Here is a 27,803-nt window from a genome sequence, read left to right as displayed (position 1 = left end):
AGTTAAAGTAGCTAAAAGAAGGTTAGAAACATCACACGTGGAATTTAAACGCAAACTGAATGCACCTAAAAACATGCCGGTCTGCACATCCTCATCTAAGTCCAAGTCCAGAAAACACAAAGATACACAGAAATAATTGGCCTGCAATACTCCATTAGTTTAGTTATGTAATTCACACAGAATAAAACGGATGACTAAATAAAGAAAATTTGAAATTGATGCTGTAGGGTTAATATCCCTAATTCCTTTTAATTACTAACATAATGGATTCCAGAGCAGTTTTTATTTTAACAAATTCAGACAACATATTTAAGTGAGTATTTTAGTTGTTAAAAAATCATTACAGTGTATTTAGAAAAGCATAAAAAGAGCTCAGGAGTACCTAGAATAATTACATATGCCAGGGGATATTTGTTGCATAATGTCAAGTATGATAAGTTTGAGAAATCATGATTAACTATGCCATATATTTCATTACTATAAATAAAATAAGACCTCGGAGTGGTGCTTTATGAGACTGGTGACAGATGATGGCTGGTAGGTCTCCAAATTTTTTTTTTATTACTACATCATTTCCATTCTGCTATTTTTTATATTTAAAATTTGTATATTTTCCATTTTGATAAGGAATTAAATTAAAAAAATTGTGGACATGAGGGTGGCAGGGAAGTTTAAAATCCAAGGAATCCCAAGCTCAATACAATGTAATTATCTAACAGGGGATCTCTTATAGGGGCTCTATCTAAGGGAATGTGTAGATGTAATAGTATTTATTAATATTAATATTATATATAATATATTATATGTGGCTGTTGCAAATTTACACTATTTAGCCAGTGGTAAAGCTGTTAAGAAATCAAAGAAAAAAGGCAAGCAGGCAGGTTGTTTATTGAAACAAGGACAGATAATGTTACCTGTACAATAATACTTGTTTGCTTATTCACAATCTTTTCTGAAATGTACACTGGGCTGGCCAGGTATTCGGGGATATCCCTGGCTGCCGGGGTATTGTACTGCTTACACCGAGGACCTGAACTAGGAAGAAGAGGCCAGTGTCGGAGCTAGGAGCAAAGGTTTCTTTTGTGTAAACATTTACAAGACTAACCTAACAATGCAAGGATTGCCAAATATGGTGCCCAAGTACTAGAATCCACACACCTTTAGAACTTCTCTAACAGGCAGCAGTACATTTAGAAGGAGAAGCAAGTCAGCTCGATGTTGGTGATGTGGAAGGAAGAAATATACATACATAATTATGCTTTAGTTTAGAAAGAAAATTAACAAAACCATCACACTAACTAATCATCATAACACAGAAAGCTGATAAAAAGTAAAAATAAATCAGCAAAAGCAACACAAAAGGCCATATGCTTTTTGGAATGCACATGAACTGATAATCCAATCAGTAAAGGAACACAATAGGTTTAAAATGAAGATGTACTTTCCAAGGCAAACAGCCTATTTTAACACTATAAAAATCCTATTTATCTAGAAGCAAAAGAGTATATTGCAGAAGTCACATATGACTATGTTATTTATTGAACCTACCCAATTTCCTTAGAAAAACTCCCTGCACAAATATGCCATTCAATGTATCATAAGGAATTCCAAACATCAGAGCACACTGCCTTATTAGGAAACAATGAGAATAAAGCTGGTCACAACGAATGCATTACCAGCCAACCTCACATTTTGCATCACATATTTGTGTTTTTCATTTTCTATTTTTTAGCTCAGGCATTTCCCTCTATGTCTGAAATAACAGACATTGTCCACAGTGGGAGTCTAGGCTGCAAAATGTTTCACTAATGCATAATGTCATTTTTTTTCCCACAGGACATTTTGATACATATAAAAGCTCCATACATTACTTTATTCCTAATCTGAGTGCTCTTTCTTACCATCTATACATACAAATGATAAAATTCACATATTGTATGTATTGTATTAAACACACAGTTCCCACATATCTCTGTAAATTGTGCATTTGACATAAACACAAGTCAGCCAAACATTTCCCATGGTGTCCTAGTCTGTACCCTTGTTTAAGATACTTTTGAGACAGGACGTTTCCATGTAGGGAAATTGGTTTATGGGCTGTTATGCAGAAAATTACGATTTGCAATGTTTTTACATGCAGAACTACAAATAAAAAATTATGATTTTCCATCAGCATATGGTGCTCTGTGCATCTTTCACAAGTTTGTTCACAAAGCTCAGTAGCTCAAAATAGACTCACAGATAAAGTGATTCATTCTGCCACCTGGCTCCAAACAGATTTTCTAAAGAAATAAAGAAAGATCTTTTAAGTGTTGGTTTAGCCAGATACTCATAGTTAGGTGTGGCTTATGGCAAAACTACCAAATCCCCTCCGGAATAAAAGCAGCTGTGAAACAAGCTGCAGATGCAGGGACTGAGACCCATACCAGCAGTTTATGGTTCCTCCTCTCGGGATTTCACCCGTTCCAAAGCACTACACCTAGACTAATCATGGTGTCCAGTCCAGAGCTGCATGATGGGGGTAAAATAAGCACAATCTCAACCTTTTCCTTCACCAGTACTTTTCCCACCTATATATAAGTAGGTGATACAGGAAATGGGTGCCCCAGCCAGTGTAAGCAGATGTTTCATTTTAGTTGAAAGTCGACTTTAGGCATATACACACAGGGCATAAGGTAGCCAAGGAGGCCATCAGCAGAGTAATGCTGTTGTATATAATTCGTTTTTAAAAGCGACTTTATAAATTATAGCTACTTTTAATACAATGTATCTTCTCTTTTTATATTCCAGTCAAGGTAGTGATTGGCTAGAAGGCATGCTTGGGAGCAAGTGATGTGGAAGAGAATTTCTGCCTACTTTTATACACCAAAATGCCTAACCAAGATCCTATAACTATGGAGTATAAGTATGGAGATGAGCAGTCTCGTGGCACTAATATAGTTAGGTCAGGTTGAAAAAAGACATCAAGTTAAACCACTAGGGAAAAAAACATATCCCAGATAAAAAACCCTATAGACATAGTTGGTCCAGAGGAAGGCAAAAAAAAAACCCTGGTACAATTTGCTTCAACAGGGGAAAAGTTTCCTTCCTGATTCCGTGAGGCAATCGGATGTTCCCTGGATCAACAGTTCCAGTTTTTTTTACTTTAAAGATTTATTACCGAGTTATATTCTGTTCTACCAGAAAAGCATCCAGCTTTTTCTTAAAGCAATTTATTGTATGTGCTGAAACTACTTCCTGAGGGAACAGATTCCACATTTTCACAGACCTTACAGAGAAGAATCCTTTCCTCATCTGGAGCTTAAACTTCTTTTTCTCCAGACACAAAGAGTGCCCTCTTGTTCTTTGTAATGATCTCAAAGTGAATAATAGGGAAGAGAATTCTCTATATGGACCATTCATATATTTATACAGGGTGATCATATCCCCCTAAACGTCTCTTCTCAAGGGAGAATAGATTCAGTTCAGCTAATCTCTCCTCTTAGCTGACCTCCTCCATTCCTTTTATTAGTTTAGTTCCCTTCTCTGCACTCTCTCCAATTCAACAATGTCCTTTTTGTGAACTGGTGACCAAAACTGGACTGCATATTCCAGATGTGGTCTGACCAATGCTTTGTACAGGGGCAGGATTAGGTCTCCATCTCTGCAGTCTATTCCTCTTTTAATACGAGCAAGTAGAAAATATAATAAAAAAAAAAGTAAAAAATAGTAAAGTAAATGCATACACATCTGCCTTGGAGCTAAAAAGTCTACATTAAAAATAATGTGCGGACAGCTTTACTTTAAATTGTAATGGTATTAACCAGAAGTATTTTTTTTTTGAGATTCCATTCTCTGAATCAACAGAAAAAATCTTGGCAAAGGCTTAACTCGATGGACTTGTATTGCATTGCTATAGTAACATAGTAAACAACATAAACAGAAACTAGATAACTTTCATTTCCCAAGGTTATTTTTTAAACATACCTGTGGGAAATTTATGATACTAAAGTCCATACAAAGTCAATTACTTTGACATTTTTATAATTATTATTTACAGTTAATACTTCAATACCAGATAACATTAGGTCCTAAATTATACCCTCCAGCTCATATCTGCCCAATCAGAAAAAAAAATTACTAACAGCTATGCAGTGTTTAAGCCTACCTGAACTGTCCATTTAAATAGGATACAGTCAGGTAGATCTAAAAACTATTCAGTTATTGGTAAATCTGATTATGCGACAGACCATATCTAGAACACATTCAGATCTGCATATGGCCAGATAAAATCTTCTTGTGCCAACTCTATTTCCAAAGATTCTTTGACAGAGCCTTCCACCCCCACCTCCCAATTTTGCATACTCTGTAGAATAAAATAGTGGTGTATAACACAATGCTACTGTTTATCCAATCTACTTTTATCACTAAAATTTTAGTGCACAAATTTCCCATTTTTTTGGAAAATATATGAGGTGTCTCGAGGCAGGCTTTATAGCTCATCAGTTTAAAGTTAACCATACAATTATTTGTTTCACTAGAATAACCAGGCTGAACTTCAAATGTAAGCAAACACATTTTAGGAAAATACTTGGCAGGGCAATCTTGTTTGTAATTTACAATGTATACACATAACAAAGATAAAAGCATTTTTGATAACACTTAATTGTAGATTTGTAATAAATATATTTTAATTTGAGAGAAAACTACTAGGCAAAACCTTGATTAACATAATGCCAATTAAAAGTGTTACATAACTTCTTAGTCACTTGTACTTTATATGACCTTATGAAAATCCCTCCTTCCCCTCCTAGGATGTACTTTAAGAGAAAGGATATAGTCAACATATTTCTTTGCTAAACAAATTAAATGAAGTCATACTTGATGAGGAGCATTTGGATCAAGCATACCATTTATACCATATAGGGAATTAAGAAGGAAACAGAGAACACTTTTTTATCACATCAAATAAAAATTCTTTAGTGTCACTATTTTTACTATATTATTTCTAACCAAGGATCTAAAGACTATGAAAAGTAAAGTAAAGATCCACAGATACTGGGTAGGCTTGAAATACACAACACTGGGTATATATACCTATTAGCCCTTATTCAATGATCCCTGATGAGCTTTTTTTTTGCACATAGGTGTAGACTTATACGTGACTCTACTTCACATTTCAACAAAGCATCATTTAGGGGTACAAAAAAAATAACTTCAATACCAACTTACCCAGGAAATGAAATAGAAAAAAAGTAACATGATTTTGTTTTGGAAAAGAAAAGATATAATAATAGGAAATATATATATCATACAATATTAATAATAGTAAAGTCTGTAGTGAGGTCTCGGATTCAGGACTTGGCTAGGCCATTAGAAAGGGAATCCTGAATCATAAGGGTGATTGCACAGGATCAAAAATTGTTTGGAGAGAAATTAGCTTACTCAACATACATTATTTCAGGATACTTGACATCAACCTGAAATTTAGCTTCCCTGACTATTTCTAAGACTATCATGTGTTGCACATCAGAATCATTAAAACCATAAAAACTGTTAATCATATTTTTATCGCACCAAATTACAAAAAAAAAAAAAAAAAAAAGGTACAAAAATAACTTAACACTTCCACTTTACCAAGAGCCCATTTTATTACGTAAAATGCCATATTTCTTTTTTAAGTATACATTATTGGCTTATTACTTAGGGGTAAAGAGGTCAAAGTACTGTTGTGTTTCTAGAGAACTCCCCAAACATAAAGAACGTGAAAGCATATTACAAAGTCAGAATTCCATAAAAGCTTCCAATATGTGTAAAGCCCTACATATGTTATTCTGGGAAGGGAAGATAAGTGGAGGCCAATTTCACATTGTTCCTCTACATCATTCACCAACTGATATCTAAAAATATACCGGGCTGCATAATGCTAAATGCCTCCTAACAAGTCCTTTAAATTCCACATATTTTTGACCTTTACAGCCTCTCCAATTTAGAAGGTGATTATGATTTTGTGGGATTTAGAATACAACGTTCTATGTAACCTTAGGGCAAGCTTGAAGTACTAAGGACAGCTTCAAATGCAGATAGTGTTAAAGAATAATATCATCATGTATGTGAAAGCATCACTTATTGCAGTTACTTAAAAGTTATTAAACATTAGTTTAGCTTGTACAATTACCTAAACATGTCTTTATCAGACACCATCAGAAATCTGAAATCAGAGGTGCAAGAGGGAGTGTTGATCTATTAAGTGATGCATTAGAGGAGGAGATACAGAAGGTAAAGAACTGAGTGTCGCTATTCTAACAGGGTGGTTCAAAATGGACTAACAAGCAGGCAGAAGGAATTTAGGTCAGTGAAGTTACAAAACTATATACCCAAAAAAGGGTGTCACCTTCCCTCTTTGCAGCCACAAAATAGAAGGGAGGAATGGGGAAAATATTATCTATGATAATTATGAAAATTAAAAATATTTTGGCAGGTTAACTGGTTCCTTTACATTTAAAATTTTAATGTGTGTTTGTGCCTATATATATATCTATATATATATATATATATATCTTGCAAATAGTGTAGTACATACAGGACTTTAAAGGCAGTTATGGATCACATAAGATATAATTGCTTTTTCAAATTTTATTAACATATTCAGTGCTCAACTTTTTTTCAAGCCGGGTGGGAAGAAGTTGTAGGCGGGTGGCAGCCCCTGTATTATGACCCAACTCATCAGTAACTACCCAAAAACAGCCGGGTGGTTACTGGAAAGTGCCTGGTGGTGCGCCCAGCTAAAAGGGGCTGGGGAGAACACAGATATTATAGAAAACAATTAATTTATATCAATTTTTAAAACCTTAAAAACATTTCATCATCAGGGTGTACAACTCAGATTAATTTGGGTACTCTAAATGATGACACACTCTTGACACGTTTCGCAGAGCTTCAGTCCAGATAGATACAGACGGACATACCCAGAATACTAGTGAAGCCAGATAGCCGATAGATATGTCCGGCTGTATTGGAAAAGGGGAAATCAACTATAATAATGTAAGAGGGGAATCATGTAAAAAATAAAAATTGATACCTAAAATGTATAAATTTGATTGTAACAATGTATAATGTAATTTTCTAAATTTAATGTATGAGTCTCCTAAAGGAAGTGGACTGAAGCTCCGTGAAATGCGGAGTTTAGAAAACAAAATTTAAATTGTAATTATATATTTAATATTGTGAGGCAATGTAGTAAAGTGTTGTAGTTGTTTGGTTGCACTTTACATCAGGTACTAGGCAATAATAAAGGCTAACCTATATATTCAGATGATGCACTCTTGTTTTCTAATAAAGTATTACACTGGTATGTGTTTAATTTTCAGCTGAAGAAAGGATTTTTGAACCATGTTGATCTCTTCTTGGGACATAGGTTATAGCTTAGAACCGTATTAGCTCCAAGTCAACTAGTTTGCACATAAAGGATGGCTGCATATCCCCCAGAATGCCTTTTACTCAACTGAATATATTAGGTAAAGTTTTCATAAATAGCATTTCCCAATATATAAGTAAATATCTTTACCTATCTACACCTAAAACACATATCTTTATGTGTTTTAATACAACCATTAACTAACACAGAGCTTTTTATTGTGAAAAACAACTTCCAAGCATTCCTCAAAATGAATCCAAAAAACACAGTGCCAGACAGTGTACATACTGTACAATTTCAGAACCCTATGTCTTATTAAGTGTGCAAGACTTCACAGACATCAGTTGGCCGGATAGAGTTTCTACTGCAAGGTGCTGAAATATGTTAAACCACAGGGATAAAAATAGAGCAGGACACGTTGCTCATATGGATGACAACATGCTCCCTACGTATCAAGCTGTGACACTCTGGTATAATGTCATAAAATGTAACTAGAAGTTCAGTATCAGAGTGTTGGGATGATACTGTTTACCAACAAAAATGAGCTTATTTGTACATTAATGGTAAACCAGCTAGGTCAAACCAAGGCATGATTTTTTTAAGCATATGTGCAATGCAGAATTTGGACAAGTAGAAAAGATTTTAATGGTTGTCTTGCAGGAAGGAACTGTTTTTTCCTAAAATAACTTTATTTGTGCTGCTTCCAGGCTCCTTGTCATAGATCAAAAACATTATTGCACCATTCTGTTTATAGCTCATTCATTGGAAAATTGAGATATCTTCAGTCATGAATGATATAATGACAACATGGCAGTGACAGACAATAGAGAGGAATCCTTCATCTTTAGATCTTCAGATTCCTTTAAGATATCACTAGCCCTGTAGTTTGTACTTAGCCCAAAAAGAATACTGCCACTGAATATGTGAAAAATGATATATATAATTATACAAGTTATGCTGGAATGATTTCACTTGGAAATGATCATTGCTAAAGTGGCAAACTGTCCAGTGCCACATTTTCTTTTTGTGACCTCACCATCACAGAAATGGAAAGCAAACCTCCCCAAAAGGAGCAGCAATAAAACTTGGCAGGAGGTTCTAACCATTCCCCGCACTTCACATGTATCAGAATAAAATATACACACATCTATAATAGTTAGTTTCATAATGGTGCAGTAAAGAGTGGTATCTTTTTTTACCCACAGAACTGCTTGAAGTTCTTCAAAACCACATTGGGTTGCAATTAGAATAGAAGGAGCATTCAAATGTTATTACACCAAATGTTTATTACTAAAGTGCATTAACAAGTTAGAGTTTTTATTGCTTTCTTCCACAATGTTATTTCAAAATTCAGTGTAATAAATTTACAGCAAGAGATAACTGCAGACGTGTTCTCTATGGTGCTGCAAAACACAACATTGTGGACATTCCCACCGTGCTCAACTTAGTGTGTAGGATTACTTCAGTGACCAGTGATGAAGAGTCAATACGAATTTGTTGAAAGATAAGACTGCCTTCAGAGCTGGAGATGGCTTTGCAGAATGAGAAGTTTTAGTTTGAGGGCTCCCATAGTCAATGGTTATATAAAATGTAATAGGGTGGGTGTCCTGAAAACTATATTCCTGGTTATTGCTCAGACACAGGATATAATTATCCAATATTGGCTCACCTACAAAGACTATTAATTCTGACATAGAAAGCAGAAACACATCCAAAACTTTACACAAACAGCACACATGTGTAAGATGTTAAATGTTAGGCAGACCTCATCATGTGCATTTAAATAAACATCCTGCAAATAAACACTGATTTTACTGCTACATTTCTGTTAGGATAGAATAGGCAGCTGAAATATACACAAATGGGTGATGCTAACAGACTTTTTGGCTGTTGTGATCTTGCAGAATATTCCATTGAAAAAAAAGAAACTTGCTTTAGTTTATGCATCCAAAATCTTGATCAGCAAACACCTACACATACATATACATCAAAAAGATAAATGAAGTGTAGGCTGGACTGAATAAAGCTGTAAAAAACACAACCCTAAAATCTAGGGCTGATATAATTTAAAGAATTACCCATCCAGCAGGAAGTTTGGGAAGAAGTGATTCACCCACCTTGCATAATTCCAACAACAACAAAACAAAATCTGGTGCGTGTACAACGCTCGTCGTTCGTGGATCCGTCCTGGTAGATTCATGAACGATTGTAATCAAAGTGAAGGGGAGAGAGCACAATGGGGTGCCGCTCTGTTGTTCTCCCCCTCACCCCTCCATAGAGCAGAACGGTACTGTATGTACAGCACTCGTTCATTAATCTTTCAGTCTTTTGCTGTTGGAAAGGATTCTGAAAGATCCTTTCTGAGGAAAATTATTGCACGTGCGTAAGTCACTGACACAGGAGCGGTGGACTTTCTCGTGGATTTGATTGTGGTACAGAAACTAAAGACCATGATGTATATGCAGAGTGAATACTGTAGGCTCAAGCTCTATTTAATCTTGTCCTTTATTCCACGCCTATTGATAACACAATGTTGCTGCATGCATTGTTCACTGGAACTCATTATGCTCGTTACGGCTTATCTCTCTGCAGCAGTGCAACATTTTCAGGCAATACAGGACACAGTAATTGGTATATATTTATAATTATTGTATGCGGCAGGATTATACACAGCAGTATAAAAAAATCTTAAATTAAAAGCAATGTTTAAGGAAACGGTAAAAGCAAACAAGCAATTTGATAGTTACTTCAGATACCATCAACCAATCCACTTAAAATTGGGACTTTTTCAGATCTACAGCAAAATCTACATCTACTATAGAACCAAAAAACAGCTAGGATTTTAGTTAAATACTGTGAAAATAAGTAAGACGTTTACCTCCAATAAGAGTTTGCAATGTGTTTTTGGTCGAAGACCTTTACTGGCTGAGAACTGAAAAATGACCTAAAAAACCAGCATAGCCACTTTTCTCTCATGACTGTTTCACAGACACATATGGCTCACTTTATATAAAGAACACATCTTTTAAATCATATTCCATCATCTTTAATATGAACAAAAGTTCATCCAACGGTGTGTTTATATAGAGTGGAGTCTTAAAGAAATGTATACAAGGCCCTTCAAATAGACAGTATAACCTTACTATTTATTTTAGCACCCAGCTTCATTTTGCTGATAAATTGTAAAACCAGCAGTAAAAGAAAAAGAAAATTTGCCAAAAAGCTTGGCTTACTGACATTGAAACCGTTAATTTTACAGAGTTTATTTGGAGAGTTACATTTACTATTAAATTTGAGGATTCAGGAGCAGGTTCAATGTAAAGGTTGGTTTTTGGGTTAGCATAAGGAGCTGGCTTTAACTAAATGTTGGGATAGCCACATTGCTGTGCAAAAACACATCAACGCAACTTACCACAGACCACTTCAAAAGTTTAGAGGTTTAACAGAATTTGGTGGTAAATGTCTAAAAATTTGTAGTTGTTTCAGTGGCAAAATGACTGATAACCATTGCATGCATGGTATCCAATTGTACTTGTTCTAGCACCTATTTTTTTTTTGTTTTGTTTTTTTTTTTGGTGGGGTGACCACAACATGACCAACGGCACAGCATTTTAAAAACTGATTATTGCGAATTTTAAGGATATCTAACTTTAAGGACACTGGTGACCACCAGCCCCAGTCCTTTGCCTGATCAATGCCAATCTCCTTGTGCCGACTGCCTACAGCATATTTGGTGATCATAGCAGGTGGATCAGTATCACATAGTCATTTTATTTGGAAAAATCAGTCTGGCCAGCACAACAATCACATAAGGGAAACTCCTTCCTGTAACGATAGAGCTCGAATTTTAAACTGACAGATATTCTAACATTCTGCATTTTATTTAGGACAAGATATTGTTGCCAAGCTCTACTTACAGTATGGCATAACATATACACACAATAAGAACTAATCTCCCCGCTCCCTTTGCACCAAAGCAATATCAACTGTGTAAAAAAAATATAATTCCTCTTTTTTTTTGGTACACTAGTATATGCCACTGTGCAGACTAAGATGATGTAACTCCCCAAATGATGATTATCCCTGAATCCTATTCATGTATGCGCAGCTCAGTATTCTTGAAAAAGAAAGCTGTGACAGGCATATAAGTATGTTTTATTGAGAAAAAGGACATTATCTATCCCTTCCGCAATAAAAATCCTGCCCATTGACACATTTTATACAGTAACTATAGGTGCACTTTATGTAAAATACTTGGAAATTAAAGGATACCTAAAAGCTATTAAATACATGTAAAGCATTTAAAGTCTAGTATTGGAGACAATGTATCTAAACTGCATTATAGAGCTAGGTTATATAGAATGTTGATACAGTTCACTTGTAACCCAGAAAAGAAAAGACAAAAGTAAAGGAAACTGAAGAGATCACACAATCTATTGTAAACAGTGCGGTAAAAAGTAGTTCAGTAGATTATAGAAAGCAATGAATGTAATTAACACCAAACCAAGCTGGATGAAAGAACGCAAACCATGTGTGGAGCAGCCGCTTTACTACAACAGGAATTCGATGTTGTGGTTGAAAAGATTTTCACTGGAGAATTTATTATGGATGCTCAGCAGAATCAGACGGATGAAGTTAATCACAGATTGCACAAAAAGTCCTGGCTCGACTTTACCCACCTCAATTTATATTTATAGAAGTATAAATGAATGATTCAAAGCTGTAACTAGGGCCAAGGACCAAATATCTTTTTCTGCTTTACAATCATACAAGGCATCCGTTTCTCAGACACTGCTTACCCTGTAGTGATCTTACATAGCTGCTTGCTCTATAAATACCGTTTATTATAACTGCCTGGTCTATGAGTAAATTCGAGTGGAATGTATTCATAGTCTGAGAAAGGAAAGTTAAGTATGAGGACACATGCATTCTGGAATTAGAATTAGCTACATGACTTTATCTTAGGTACCATCTGATCCCTCCTCTTGATGCAAGAATTATTATAGAAGTTTTAAACATACAATTCTAAATAATGAGCAGTAATAGTTATCAGTCCCTTCACTAGAATGTGGGCCTGTGATTGGTACCTTGACCACTGTACTGCACATAAACATAGAGACTGTATATGTGGACCGAGAAAATGTACAGTAATGGTTTGTTTTTACACTACATCCTTCAGCAAAATAGGTTTACAAATACTTACTTTTGCAAATTCAATTTCAGTGATCCAGTGCACGCCTTTATCTTGTTTTGTGCCTCTAAATGAGTCATTCCGTCCGTGCTGATGCCATCAATGGTAAGAACGATATCACCAATCCCGATATTTGCTTTAGCAGCCTTCCCATTATCGTTAAGCTAATTAGAAGACAGAATAAAAAAAATAAAGTTATTAGGGCAACAAAGTAAAATCATGACCTCTAAACTGAAAAGTATTCATTCTTTTCTTGACATTGCGATTTCTTCAATATTTACTAACAAATATGTTCCCTGTAAATTGGTAGAAAGATCTCCAGCTAAGTGAAGGCAAACAGAACTTTGCTTTACTTCCGATGGCCAAGACTTTTATTCAGTGATGATCTGTTGTTGTTTCTCTCCTTAGCCAGTCAATGGCCATTCACATACAAAGCAATCTGTGATTGATCAAAGAGAGAAAGTGCACCACTGAAGGAGAGCTGTACCATTTACCAGTACTAAGCTACACTGATTCATAAGCACAGAAACTGAACAGTTATTACAAGAGGTAACATTTAATGGTACAACTATTTTTTAGTTTAGTTTGCAACTGAAGTTATTTATATTACTTTGGAATGTATTACTACAGCCAGTAAATATCTACTGAGTGCTAAATTGTATACATATGGAATAGGTAATAAGTACATGGCAGATGCATTTTTATTGGCTAGTGTGCAGCAAGAAGGATATGGCAGGGCAGAGAATTATTTATCCAATTGCACAGGCCATGCTTTCACTGGTGGGAAATACTCTGCAGCCCATCAGTGAAAGTGTGTGGTCTTGTCATACCAAGCCAACAGAAAAGCAGTTTAATTCCTGATTGACACATGTGACCACACTGTAAGGCTTGTGTCAAGTTATTCATTCTAAATGGCACCCAATGTGCTGACCTGTTATGCATTGCACAACACTGTGCAATACTGCAGCGAAAATGAATGGACTGACTGTCCCTACAACACAGTAAAGCATGGTAAAACACATGTGTGAGTAGTTTAGTGAGGGGGGTTACAAAAATGAATAATAATTAGCAACAAAAAGAGTTCTTCTTGTACAAATATATATATATATATAAACAATCGAGTCCTTTTATGGAAAAAAAGACCTAGAGGAATCAACCTGGCAAAGTAAAAGCAACAAACGGAAAACCTAAAAGTCTAACATAGACCTCATAAGTGTCCTAGTTCATTTTCACATTAAATATTTTATTGTTTGCTATAAATGGCAAAATGGGCTCCAGTCACAAGATTATCACAAAGGTCATCTATCCTTAAAACAACACTAGCTTTTGATCGACAGTTAGGGTAAAACATTGCTTTAAGAAGAAAAAAAAAATATTTATTTAACTTTCACCAACTTTTAACAGAACACAATCCTGATCACGTAACCCTTACACAGCTTCCCACTACCAAACATGAAACCAGGCGGATCCCATCACATCTGGCTGCCGTGCATACCTGGAATCCCACACCCTCTTCCATTGCAAACAAATACTAATCTGTACATGTTCACCTACAATATAGTACAGAAAACCAATACTGAGAAAATATTAACCTGTTCTGAAAATGCTAGATTTTTTTCCTCCTGCCACCTGGACTTCACTTTCTGAATAGTTGTTCAGGGTATGAATAAAGTCATGGGCAGACGAACAACCAGCATTTTCAGAAGGAGGTCTATGGCAGCACTAATTTTTTGAAATATTTCCTTATGTGCATGTAAAACCGAACAAAAAACTTCTTATATTTACCAGACCAGGGAGCAAAAACATAGTAAAACATTTATATCTGATAGGTAGGAACAAACTTGTGCTTGTCAGAAATTCAGAGCTGTCCTGTGTCCTCTGCACACTTCCCATGTTATATCTGATTTTGGACTGCAGAAAATGTTGCTTTTATGTTGTAGAGATCTGAGATTGGTAGAGGAAAAGTAGCTTTGCAAAAGTCAGGAAAGTCTGACACCAATTGGTTCACAAAAAATGCAGTTGTGTTGTGAGCGGTTAAAAGCAGAGTGCATTTCAGGCAGATTGAGGGCATGGGGACATGTGTATGTATTGCAGATGTACATTTATAATTTGCACTTTTTTGGAATTCATCCAGGCAGCTAATATCCATGCAAACAGCTAGTGTGTAAAAGGTCCCATCTGTTAAAAGTTCAATAATCTTCTCCAGCCACATTCAAGATTTGTACGCCCTTATCAAATCAGGTGACATCACTTTTTAATATAGAGCTAAGAAACATAGTCACCAATGGTGGGCATTATAGAAGCAGAAACAGACTAATAAAACTATCAATGCCTTCATCACCTGCGCAGGAAGCAGATCTCAATCGTCTCCTTGTGCAGCCCCTCACTTTCCCAGTATGTGGTTTTATAAGGAAGGACAGGAGTTTGATATCAAGACACATTTCAGTGCTTATGACAGTTGAATGTAAAAACACATTTAAATATTTAACACACAAGTGCCGCACAGGCACATTAAATGGATGTTTTAATGTGGCTGTATTGCATAAGCGTGTGTATCTGCACTATGACAGCATGAAATATGTCTAGTAATAAACCCCAGGGTCTTGAATAGGTTAAGCAAAAGATTTAAGGGCACAGACATATGCAATTATGTTTACTTACACAGTAACAGTATCTGTTCAGAGCAGGTTTCACTTTGCATGCTAACATTACAGACTGTAAATATCACTTTATCACAGGTCCCACTCAGGGTTCTGCTGAGAGCTGTCTGTGCAGGGAAGGATATTTTAAAACTTCCCTATTACAGTGCAATGACATAGTGCTTCAAGGCATTAACAAAATGACCCTTACAGTACAAGCCAAATGTCAAATGGATACCTTGCTTAACCAAACAAGTATGAATCAGGAAATTTAATCCATGGGGAATGCACTTCTAAATGTGATCTCCAAAGCATCTCCGTCCAATACTATCATTTTCAGGAACACTACGTTTTCTGTAACATTTAGGATTTGTTTGTGACAACTGTTATCAGGGCTGTATGCTATCTATGATCACATAGTTACATCTTTGCTCATACACTCACCAGTACAGAAAATTACAGTGAATCTTCACAACTAGGCAGTCAGTGTGAAAAGCCCTGCATATCTGCAGAATAAAGTAGAATACCAGGATAAGGCTACTGGTGGGATAGTTTTCTGGAGAGTCCTATAATGATTTAAAGGGATCCATTTCCTTTTGTTAAAGCCTTGTAAAAGGGGACCCTTTTCCCGATTGTGTATTAGGCACCAGAATTGGACCTGTATTAAGATCAAGTGATCCTGTGCTTTGCCAGCCACTAAATCACTTGCACCGCAGCACTGGTTCCTAAAGAACGAATGTTTGCAGATTTAACAGCAGGTGGCAGTGTGCGGTACTAAACCACTCTTTGCTACCCCCATTCACGTGCTCGGGGCTGACACAGATAAAAGTTACTTTCATCGGCATGTCGGAGGGGTACCCAAACTGCAAATTGACTGCCCGTCTGAACAGAGCACAACAGTATCACTTAATAGAGCCATGTAAAAAAAAAAATTATGACCGTAAATAATATATTTTGTTCATGCAGCGCCAACATATTACTAAGTTCTTTAGAGTGTCCATAGACATGTTTTCTAAAAACCTCTCAGAGAAGCTCAAAATGTAATGTCTCTATTATAGGGCCTGATTTAATAAAGTTCTCCAAGGCAGGAGTAAATATGGGTAAAGCTGGGTGACCCAACAAACCTGGAATGGATCTGGCCCAGGATTGAAACATTTGCTAGCAAATAGGAAATTACTTCGAAGACATGTATTTCCGGTTTGCTGGATCACCCAGCTTCACTGATGAAAGTGTATCCTTTCCAGCCTTGAAAAGCTTTAATAAATCAGGCCCATAGTCTAAAGCCAAATTCAGGGGCAGCCAGCTAACGTAGCAGTTTTTATTGGGGATGTGGAAGGAAAACCCAAACAATCATGGGAAGAAAGTACAAACTACATGCAGATAGTGTTCTTTAGTGAAACTATGCAGAGGGATAAATTTACATTTTCACGGTAAGCAATAAAACCTAATACCCAGATTTTTCACAAGTACAATGGTTAATAGTTCTTTTCATATGCCTATAAATGAATTCATATGAGCCCTACAAGTAACACAGGTGCTTTATCCTCAGCTCTACTATTTTCCAATTTCCACTGGTTCGTCCAGACAACAACTGATCGTGTTACAGACAAGTTACTGTAAATGTGCCAGACAGAGGTCTGGTCTTCCTTGAACACACAGAAGTAATGAAATTAAACTTTATATTACAAGCAAAATGTAAAGCTTTATGAAGCCCGATAAAATGCACAGTGCAAAATAAAAAGGCTTATAAGTGTGACCACCTTGCTGAGAAGCAATTGTTTCTGCCCATCAATCTGGAAGGGGTTTAAACCCATTTTCAAACAAACTAAAGTCCATCATTCTACAGTGAGAAAAATTATTAACAAGTGGAAAACATGCCAGACAGTTGCCAATTTTTCCAAGAGTGGTCATCCCAGTTCATATCAGTACAATTAGAAATGGGCTGAATAAGTATAGCTTAGAAGCAAAAAAAGGAGAAAGCCTCATGTCCCTAAAAATACATAGCAGCAGGGGTAAGGTCTTCAAAGTTGCATCTGACTAAAACTGCAACACTTCTGGAACAATTTTCTTTTGACAGACCAGGCCAAAGTGGAGATGTCTTGCCATAATGCACAGCACCTCATAGTATAGGTATCCAGCACAGTGGTGGAGGGACGATAAATTGGACTTGTTTTGCAGTCACTGAGTCAACCACAAATACCAAACTAGTCAAATGCAAAGATATCTGTGCAACAGCTAAAGCTTGGCCTAAAAGTTCTCATTTCATATCTCAATCCAATTGAAATGCTGTGGAGGGACCTTAAGGCTTAGTCTACATGGATGTTTTCCAGAGTTTAACCTGAGGCTTTAAAAGCCCATATTCGAAATTCCCATGCATTCCAATGGGCTAATCTACACCAGGACATTTCCTTGAGGCACGTTTATGAGGGTTATCTATATCGCTGCTTTCAACGTTTAAAAAATTGAAATGTGGGGTTAAAGCTGAAAAAAATGCGGGTAAACGCTTCCATTGATCTCACTGATATAAGCACTTGAAATGAAAAACCGGGGAAAACGCGGCATTAACGTTATTATTATTATTATTATTATTAAACAGGATTTATATAGCGCCAACATATTACGCAGCGCTGTACATTAAATAGGGATTGCAAATGACAGACTAATACAGACAGTGATACAGGAGGAGAGAACCCTGCCCCGAAGAGCTTACAATCTAGTAGGTGGGGGAATTTCACACACAAAAGGATGGGAGATATGTAGTGTGGGAAGTAGTGATGGTTTCATATGACAGAAGAAGCCGGGTAGGCAAGTTTGAAAAAATGGGTTTTGAGTGCTCTTTTAAATGAGCAGAAAGTAGGAGCAAGCCGAATAGGATGAGGAAGACCATTCCAGAGAGTTGGAGCAGCTCTAGAAAAGTCTTGTATTCGTGCGTGTGATGAGGTTATGAGTGAGGAAGTCATTAGTAGGTCATTGGAGGAGCGGAGAGAGCGGCAAGGGGAGTATTTTTTAACCATGTCAGAGATGTAAGTGGGACAATCACTGTGTAGGGATTTGAAGGCAAAGCACAGGAGCTTAAATTTGATTCTAAGGTGAAAAGGAAGCCAATGGAGAGAACTACAAAGAGATGTAGCGGAAGAGGAGCGGAGCGAAGGATGGATGAGTCTGGCTGCAGCATTCATAATAGATTGTAGAGGAGAGAGTCGGGTTAGTGGAATACCAGCGAGAAGGATGTTACAGTAGTCCAGACGAGAAATGATAAGACCATGTACAAGGAGTTTGGTGGTCTCAGGGGACAGGTAGGGGCGGATTTTGGAGATGTTGCGTAGGTGAAAGTGACAGGACCTGAAAATGTTCTGAATATGGGGGGTAAATGAGAGGGCAAAGGTGACAAAGAGAGAGTCAAAGGTGACACTCAGACAATGTGCCTGAGGGGAGGGCCGAATAACAGTGTTGTTAACAGTTAGATATATGTCAGGGAGAGATTTGGAATTTGAGGGGGGGGTGATGATGAGTTCTGTTTTATCCAGGTTGAGTTTCAGGAATCGGTCAGACATCCATGATGAGATGGCCGACAGGCAGCATGAGACCTTATCCAGGACTGAGGGAGACAGGTCAGGGGTGGACAGATAAATTTGGGTGTTAACGTTCTCCAGCATTTTGAAGGCAAGCTTTAAAATGCTAATAAAAGTGCATAAAAACGCATATAAACACAGTAGGAATGTTTACATGCATTTTAAAAACGTGCAGACCCAGCCTAAGAGAACTGTGCATGAATAAATGCACACAAACCTCAAGTGAAACAATGTTGCAAAGAGGGTTCCAAAATTCTTCCAAAATGATGCGAGACTGAAAAAGTCATACAGAAAATTCTGTCCCAATACAAAAAACCCTTGGAAATGACTGTATTATAATTTTAAAATACATCTCCATGACAAATATATATCTTACACCTTACTTTAGTAAGGTGTGAATGCAACACCTTGCATGCCACTTCCTAGAAGTTTTTGAACTCAGAAGAATATAAAACCTTGCAAATGCCTTGCATTTTGAGATTTAAGATGAATCATTACATTGGAGGCCTTGCACCCCCTGTCTTGTACTATGAAATGATAGATCCCAAGAAAACTATCCACAATACAACGCTAAATGATTCCTACAGGCATGTTCAATCCCTGTAAATGGTACTATTTATTTTCAACAAAATCAAACAACTGTCTGGTAATGTGCTCAGTCTTTCATGGCATGTTCTATGTTCATTTAACGCTCTTGGCTGAATAGAACTTTTACAACCACATTACATACTCTACACGGTCATCTGTGATTTATCATTTGTATATGTTTATTTTATTCTTATGTCAAATCAGAGTAAATTTCTCTAAAGAAATCTCACCAAGCCTGTGGTGAATTTCTGAATTATGCTCTCTGTGCATTTCAAGCTGAAAAAGAATTCTGAGCTTATTGATAAATTACCACAAAGACTAATTCCCTCACAGATTTATTACACAGGAATGTCTGGCATACAGGCAATATAGAATAGGTTAAATTGAGAAAAACAGTTGTAGACTTTATTATACACTAGGAAATATTGCTCATGGTTAGGGCAAAAATCCAGGATTTCAAGTTTGGCACGTATAAGCAATTCTTCACAAAAACAATCATTTTACGTTGTGATAGAAATACATTGGACAATAAATTACTTAGACGTTACAAGGAAAATATACTACATCACATATAATAACTAAGATGAGTAAAAGGCTTGGTAATCTTTCTCACATCAATAATACAAATCTCTCTTTTATAACAAAAAATAAATAGAGTTATTAATAGGAATGCAACAACCATACATACCCGTTACAAAAAGGTATAAAAAAAAAAAAAAAAAAAAAAAAGTTTTTTAGAGCATTTACATGTAAATTATATTATTGAAAGAGGGATCATTTTAGTAATTTGGTATTATAAATGTCTATAGTTAAAGCCAAGTCTGTATAAAGCATTTTCTATATTCAATTTTTGTAATGCACTAGAGCAGGGGTAATGCACTAGAGCACTTCCACCGCTGGGGTACATAAGGAGCGCCCCCTGAAGGGAAATCCATCTCCTCTGCAATGCATAAAAGGGTAAGGATTTCCCTTCAGGGCGTGTTCCTGGTGGGGACGGAGCCATTAGGGCAGGACTCGAGAGAGAGTCTGGCCTAGTGTGCATCTGCCACCCCTAGTGGCCATAAAAGTTTGCCGACCTCTGTACTAGAGTGAATGTATAGTATTCCTCTCCTATAGGACATTTCAGAATGATGAAAAGCAATAGAAAACCTAAGTGAGGTACATTTACTTTTAGGAAAATACATTAGTAAACCTTATGGCAAGCATTCATACCCTCTCAAAGACCTGCATTTCTCTGCCCAATTCAACAAAGTCTTTTTAAGGGTATAGAAAATGGTTTAAAACAACTACATGTATGATGTACAGACACCTAGCGGTGTTATTTTCAATAACCTCAAACAATTCACTGTCAGACTTCAGGCTTTTCAAGCAGACATCGCTTTGGAACTTTGTAATAGAATGGAAAGTTGCTTGAGTCTCCTGCACATTCCCAACAAAGTGGTGGCCCAAAAGAAATATGTGGTGGTAGGCCTTAGTGGCAATTCAAAAGAACCAGTGATTAGTGGCCTGTGAAAGTAGTAGTTCTTTAGGTTGTACGTGAAAGGTTGGGGGAGCAGTTTAAACCATCCCCATTGAAGCCTTTCAAACAATGTAAGAACACCTGACTCAAATTACATCAGAATCAAACAAAAAGCCAATATTCAAAAACAACCTTCAGTTAAAACTTTTTAGCCGTGCACCTAATTTGTGCCATTGTGGGCCACATCCTGGACGCTGTTTCAATGTTCCCACACTGCCAAACTGTCAATGACTCATATCTGGTGGCGCAAACCCACCTAAATGAGTGCACTTAAATTTGGTGATGATAAAGCAATGCTGGAGGGAGCTGGTAAAGACTTAAACCAGTGACCGAAGTAAGTTGCAGTAGAGACATCTCAGAGAACTTGGACTTGACAGAGTCAGTGGGAATTAACACATGGACACTTCAGTAAAAGGTACAATGAAAATGGTGAAAAGGGTGTGAGTGCAAAGGGTGTGCTGATGATACAAAACTGTTTAGTACTTAAGTGTGCAGTGATGACAGGTATTCTTAAACTTAGCCAACAAAATTAACCCGCCACACCTAATAATCCTTAATTAAAAACTATCCCTTATCCCAATCCCACCCCTTAAATCCATGACCATAACACATTAAGATAAAGAATCTGTCAGTACAAATGCTACAGGTACAGTGTTTACACCATCTAAAATGCTAAACAGCTTAACTTACAATTGATTCTATTATAAGAATTGCCAAACGCATAGAAAATAAAATTTTGCTGAAGAATTGAAATTTGAAAATATTAGTTCTAGAAATTAGAAATTATTCCTGGTTAGCTTTGCAAAAATAATGCAAAAAATGTCAGTAAAAAAATATATATTTATGATGGACCCTGGAAAACATTACTAAAGTAGTGGCTTGGCATTTATGCCTAGTGTTTCCCCCATGTAATAATATTTAAATATGCAGCTATTACCGCACTTACATCTGAAATAGTAATTATACCTTGTTATTGCCAGACAAGGGGCAGGAGGGGGCTCTGCCTAATACCTATAGCATCAGCAAAGAATTCCAGAGTCTGGCATGTGCCTATATCAGGTATTACATCACTGGGAAAGGCACTTCATTCGCTGTCTGTACCTTGAGAAGCACACACAGTTGACATTGTCAGTAACTTTTACCTGGCATGGACATAAAAAGACATAACTAAAATATTACTAAACTGGTAAATCCAAATAAACTAGAACAAAAGTTCCACTTTTACAAACGCTTGATCAGGCAGGTCAATATTGCAGAAAGGTACACGGTCAGGGAAAAACAGACTATCCTAGCTTCCCATGTGAGTTCCAACACAAATCCCTTGTGTCATCCTGGCACAGCCATTAAAGACGGCCAAAGGAAGGAAGATGGTGGTGCCCTGCAATAGACACACGGATAGGTGTGGGTTTAGTTCCCCTTTAAGAGAATAATTTAACACAGTCTCAAATAAGCCAGTCTCAAATAGGAAAAGACCATGAATTACTAATGATTACTAATTACTTACCTCAGATTACTAATGAATGCTCAAAGACTTGTTTCACCTCTTCACCTTGTTAAGTAAGGATCTGGGCGAGTATGCTCATTAAAACACTAGAACCTTGGACAAAGTAGTAAGGGGAGTTATAGGAGGTAATCTTATTAGCTGGATAAAACTTAACCCCCCACAAAAAACACCACCTTGTAGTAGTGTGTGCACCTAATTCCAATAGAACTGGGAAACCATTTCTCTTGTAGCTAATAAAAGGGTCATTTTCCTGCTATATCTATGTGTGTCCTTTCTCAAGCAGACTGCTTATGTCACAAGCACTAGAAGGTGTGCTGTGTACTTCCATAAACGGACTTATACATCTCTGGTAGCTACACGGGAGAACTGCCGATTAATGGTGAGAGGATAAATCAGAAAACAGTTCACCTTGTGACAAATGTCCTTTAGGAATCTCATTACAGAAAATAAACCAGAAAATATTAACAAGGTGGTAAACTGTAAGCCGAGCGAAGAACAATATTAGCATGTGTTGATAAGACCCCACCAGTTTCCCCTCATAAAAAATCCAACACCAGAACAACTGTGAATGTGTGGCAACATAAATCAGATATTTCCATGCAGTGTAAGGCTTCTAAATAGGACTGCTAATAAATAGCAGTACAAGTACTAGGGGTCTTGTGAAAAGCAAAAGAGACCCTTTCACATGCCAAACAAAATTAAGAACAAACTTTCTCAACCAGCAGGATTAATGGTCTATTTTTTCCAGCCAGTATAAGCTATAGGAACTTTATTCATGCACTGAAAATGTATTTATTGCATTTTGCAAAACATTTTAGAAGAAAATGGTTATTTTTTTTTCTAGATGAAATGAGTGGCAAATCATTGCAAATAAATGACCTGGCCCAAATATAATTATATATATATAAAAAGTTCAGTGGAAAAGTCTGTAAATATACAGTTGACTCTGCTTATTTTAGAATGACATCACTTTAATGGCCCTTCCTATACTTCATGAAAAGGAAGCCTTAGCTGCTCCAACATACCCAAAGATTGAAAACATTTTCCTAGCCGTAAGCTTCTCTTTAGTTTTGAGTAGGGAATAATTAGAACCTCCCTCAGTATCCAATTATTTTAAATGGTGGGCTGCAGCCCATTACGACACACAAAAATTAATTATTATATAAATAGGTGGAATCTCTTTGTGAGTGATTACTGGTACAGGGAAATCAAAATTAGGATTTCCTCTTACCTACTGTTTGGACAAAAGCTATAAAATGTTGTATTTCCCTATCATTTTCTTTTCCAGCATTGGTGATTACCAGGAAAAATACTGATGAATGTCCATGGGATATGGAACAGTTGAAAGCCCTAAGATTTTTTTTTATCCAGAACTAGAAAAAAAAAAACAAATTTTGACAAACCTGTGAGGTCACCAAACTATTGCAACTAGTTCTTGGAAAAGGAAGTGAAGCGGGGAACAATAGTGATGTGGACTTATTGTCTAGTTCCCCCAACAACAGGTAGTCATTCAGTTTTGGGGACACATATCAAAACTAAACTGAAGACCATCACGTGATGTATGTGGGATCCCCAGTTGATCAGAACAGTTGATCTAAAACCCGTCTTAAAACATCATAGTACCTATTATTTATTATCATTATTTATTATCGTTATTGTCATTTCAAAAGTTGCAGCTTTTACTTAATTCCTGGTGATCCTTCTAAAAACTTTACTTTTTAACCACTTCCTGCGATATGACAATTATCTGCCTAATATGCTTCTGCATTTTCACCCTGGTACATACACCTTTGGGGGAAACTACAAATGGGTGTACAAACACATATTGAGCAAGAAAGGTTCACCATTGTTCCTGTCAGAAAACGGGTCAATAACGTTCAGCCAACGCAAACAAATTCTTTCAACAAATTTATAAACCATATATTCTTGTTGATACATGCTCATATTGAATACACTCAGCAGACAACCCTGACACTCATGTTAACTTGGAAAACCAATAAAATTTTGATAGCTCAACAAACCATTTTTGTGGTTGTGTGCGTCAAGGTTGCAAGATGACCACAGGCATAACAGATATTGTATTAAAAACGTTAAATATCTAAAAATTGATAATTCCACAAATACACATTGTCTTTGTCAAGAGTCTATGTTTACAAAAGAAGCAATGTGATTAATGCAAGTAAAAAGAATGCTAGGCAACCACCACAACATACTTTCATGTGAATACACCCTAGCCTCAAGGTAGGTTTATTCACACATGATTCCTTATAATACTTCAGGATCTACATAAACAAAAGTAGATTTCAGCTGGTAAAACATAGTCTAGAGATGCACGTCAACGTATTTGTGTTTAGTTACTGTTGATACACTACACCAACTTTTATTAACCAAGGTTTTGTGGAATAATGGGGTTTTTTTGGGAGCTGTTCGGGGCAATGAACAATTTTTGCCTTTGATATAAGTTACCATTGACCATCTTTGCACCAATTTTAAATTTTTTCTTCTTCATTTTCAGTCTTGTATGTATTTGTATCTTTTCACATTTTCTTGAACCACCAGTGTAAAAAGAATATTTTTTCCACTGACCCACAATGTAAGAGGAATTCCTTACACCGACCCCCAGTGTAAGGGGGTATACCCAATGACTACCAATGCACGCAACATTATTCCCAGTATCAAGTAATGTACGGGGGCATCATTTCCACTAGCCACCAATGCGGTAGACCCTTATCCACTGATCACTGGGGTAGGTGAAGCATTATCCACACACCAGCAATGTAACCATGCACTTTTTACCACAAGTGTAGGTTGCCACTACACTGACTACCAACATAAGGGGGAACTACAATGACAACAAAAAAAAGACAACTTTTTTTTTTTTTACTACACTGATCAAAATGAAAAATACTCAGTATAATATGACTTTGGCCTTGTTTATTCAACAGTTAAATGGTTGCATAAGATAAAAAAAATCAGAAAGTTAAAAATTGCTCTGGTCTTTGAGGAGTGTCTGGGTATGCTTTAGCCTAACACTACAGTAAATAGTATTTTTTTAGGGTTTAACATTTCACAGTTTTTTTTTTTTGTTTTTTTTTACATATAACCAAAGGACATTTGCTTTACTCCCGCTGTGAGCAGAGATAATTTAAACTAAACAGGGTTGTTCTATGGAAGTAAAAAGGGATGTTTTACTAACTTTAAAGGTACATATATAGCTGATTCATATGAAAGCTTTCTTTCTATGTGCGTCAGAGTAACTTAGAAATGCCTTGTGGGTGTAGATTATGAGCCTAGACTTGAATGATCAATAGGACTATGTGTCATCACTAATGAAGACGCCATATGTTTTTACACACAGCTGTGTCACAAGGATTCCATGACGAATATTTCACTGAAGTTTAATGTCACTGGTGGACAAAAGAGAACAAAGACAACATACAGCTAACAAAAAGGGGCGCGTGTAGGAAAAGGTTACTCACCACAGCTACGCAGAAAAAAGGTTCTACCAGCATTCATCTACCATATGATAAAGTGTGGTTTATATTCTAACAATACCTGGGGTTGTTTACATCAATGTGAATGTAGCGAAAGGGTTCTACAATGGGCATGGACCTTGTCAGGTCATTTTATCAGCTGTGCGAGAAAATTCTGAGTCACTGAAGGTAAAGTCATTGACCTACTCACAAACTACTAACATATTCAAGGCAGAAACATGGTGAATATTTAAAGGATCAATTTACACAACCCATGATTCAGCAGTGGAATATTTAACAGAAGTTAATTTTTTTTTTTAACAGAGGTGCTTTGTAAAGGATTTCTTCTTAAGTTCACAAATGTTGGTATGTAACTCGACAAACAGTTTCTTCACTTATGCCTATATACCCATGTTCCGAGAATTTTTTTGTTTTGTTTTTATCTGGGTTCCATGCAACCCCACATTTTTACAGCAAAAACTGATTCTACAGTGTCTAATGATTAAAATGATATCACATTAGTAATAAAAGTAAGGTTCATGTGACTTAAAGTTATTATGTTTTATATTAATAGAGATTTATTTCTCATTCAATGTTACAACGCCCCAGTTACAAAAACCAGGGAAAAATAAATCATTTGTGTCCTTCAGATTAGTCAATAAGTCACAGGTTCCAAAAGATGCACAAACTTTGGGGTAAAATAAAAAATAGCTGTAGATATATTTAACTGCAGTAATTACCTAGAACTGTTTAGTAAAAACTTTATTTACTATACTAGTATACTTTATTTACAATACTAAGGTTTGCATAAAATGTAAAGTAAATATACCATTTTGTATTATTTCATATTTTATTGTACCCAAAAAGCAGGGCAATTGCTCAGAGACCCTATTTTCTCCAGTGACCTAACAGAATGGCAGGAGTGCAGGGAAGTGCACAAAGGGATGTCTTTTATGCCCAGGGACCCATTTTGTCTAAAACTGACCATGCTAAAAAGCATTCTTCATAAAGCTTTTCTGAAGAAAAGCAGAACAATGCATCACAATGAGTCAAGTACAATAACCAAAAACAATAAAGAAGATTCCAGGAATCAGGAAGAGTCCTATCTCTGCTCAGTGATCACTGTATTTTCCCCTCGATTTCTGCCTTTTGCTGTGCTTTACTAAACAGGTCCATGCAGATATTACATAGAAATTTTACCAGGAGAAATAAATGAAGTACTGATGGATAATTTGTAGTTGTGAAGGATGATAATGTAAACATTTTTCAACATAAAAACTAAATCAAAATCCCTTAAACTCTTTTAGTGTACAGAATATATTCAGCAGTGATGCAGGAAATGACTAGAACTCTGGTGAATCACATAACTTGTCAGGCAAGTTTTTGCCTTCTACCAGACAGGATTCAACAAAGCCCAATATAAAATCGCATCGCAGTATATAGCTATGTAAAAAAAAAAAAAAAAAAAAAAAGTGTTGGGAAAATAAAGCTGTGCTACTTTCTTTGGAGAACATTATTAGCATCTTGCAAAGTGTACAATACATTCACAATAAAAGGGTACAATTGGCAAGTGTTCCCAGCTTTTTCCAGTGCAGCTGAAAGACTGGTGGGCAATATGCAAAAGAACATAGGAAGTGTAAGCCCCATGTCAGGCGCAGGGTACAAGTTGGCTGCAAGCCTGATAAAATGGGAGCAGTGTTAGAATTAAATGTATTCAACCAATATTAAGCAGACATTGTGTTGAACTGTGTAAATCCAAACAGGATTGTATGCAGTGGTCTTCACATCGGTTTTCACATTATTAGTTTGGGGACCACCTGGCAGGTCAATGCACCCTAGTTAAAATGCTGTCCAAAACACAGGCAATGCATGTTCCTTGCATCCAGTGATTCATTTGTAAAATGTCCTAAATTAGGTTTAA

The 27,803-nt window shown here is 36.4% G+C and overlaps 1 protein-coding gene across 10 annotated transcripts in view; it reads right to left on the bottom strand.

Moving 5' to 3' along the window:
* PDLIM5 (PDZ and LIM domain 5) overlaps positions 1 to 27,803 on the bottom strand; it is a 97,241-nt gene that overhangs the window by 48,742 nt on the left and 20,696 nt on the right. For all 10 annotated transcript variants that reach the window (XM_072405574.1, XM_072405576.1, XM_072405578.1 and 7 more), the window contains exon 3: positions 12,600 to 12,751. In XM_072405574.1, coding sequence (XP_072261675.1) covers positions 12,600 to 12,751 — 152 coding nt within the window. The remainder of the gene's footprint in view (positions 1 to 12,599; positions 12,752 to 27,803) is intronic.

This window comes from Pyxicephalus adspersus, chromosome 3 (genome assembly GCF_032062135.1).
Source record: "Pyxicephalus adspersus chromosome 3, UCB_Pads_2.0, whole genome shotgun sequence".
NCBI classification, from domain to species: Eukaryota; Metazoa; Chordata; class Amphibia; order Anura; family Pyxicephalidae; genus Pyxicephalus; species Pyxicephalus adspersus.
The sequence above is the reverse complement of the archived record's forward strand: the minus strand, read 5'-3'. Positions and strand labels throughout refer to the sequence as shown.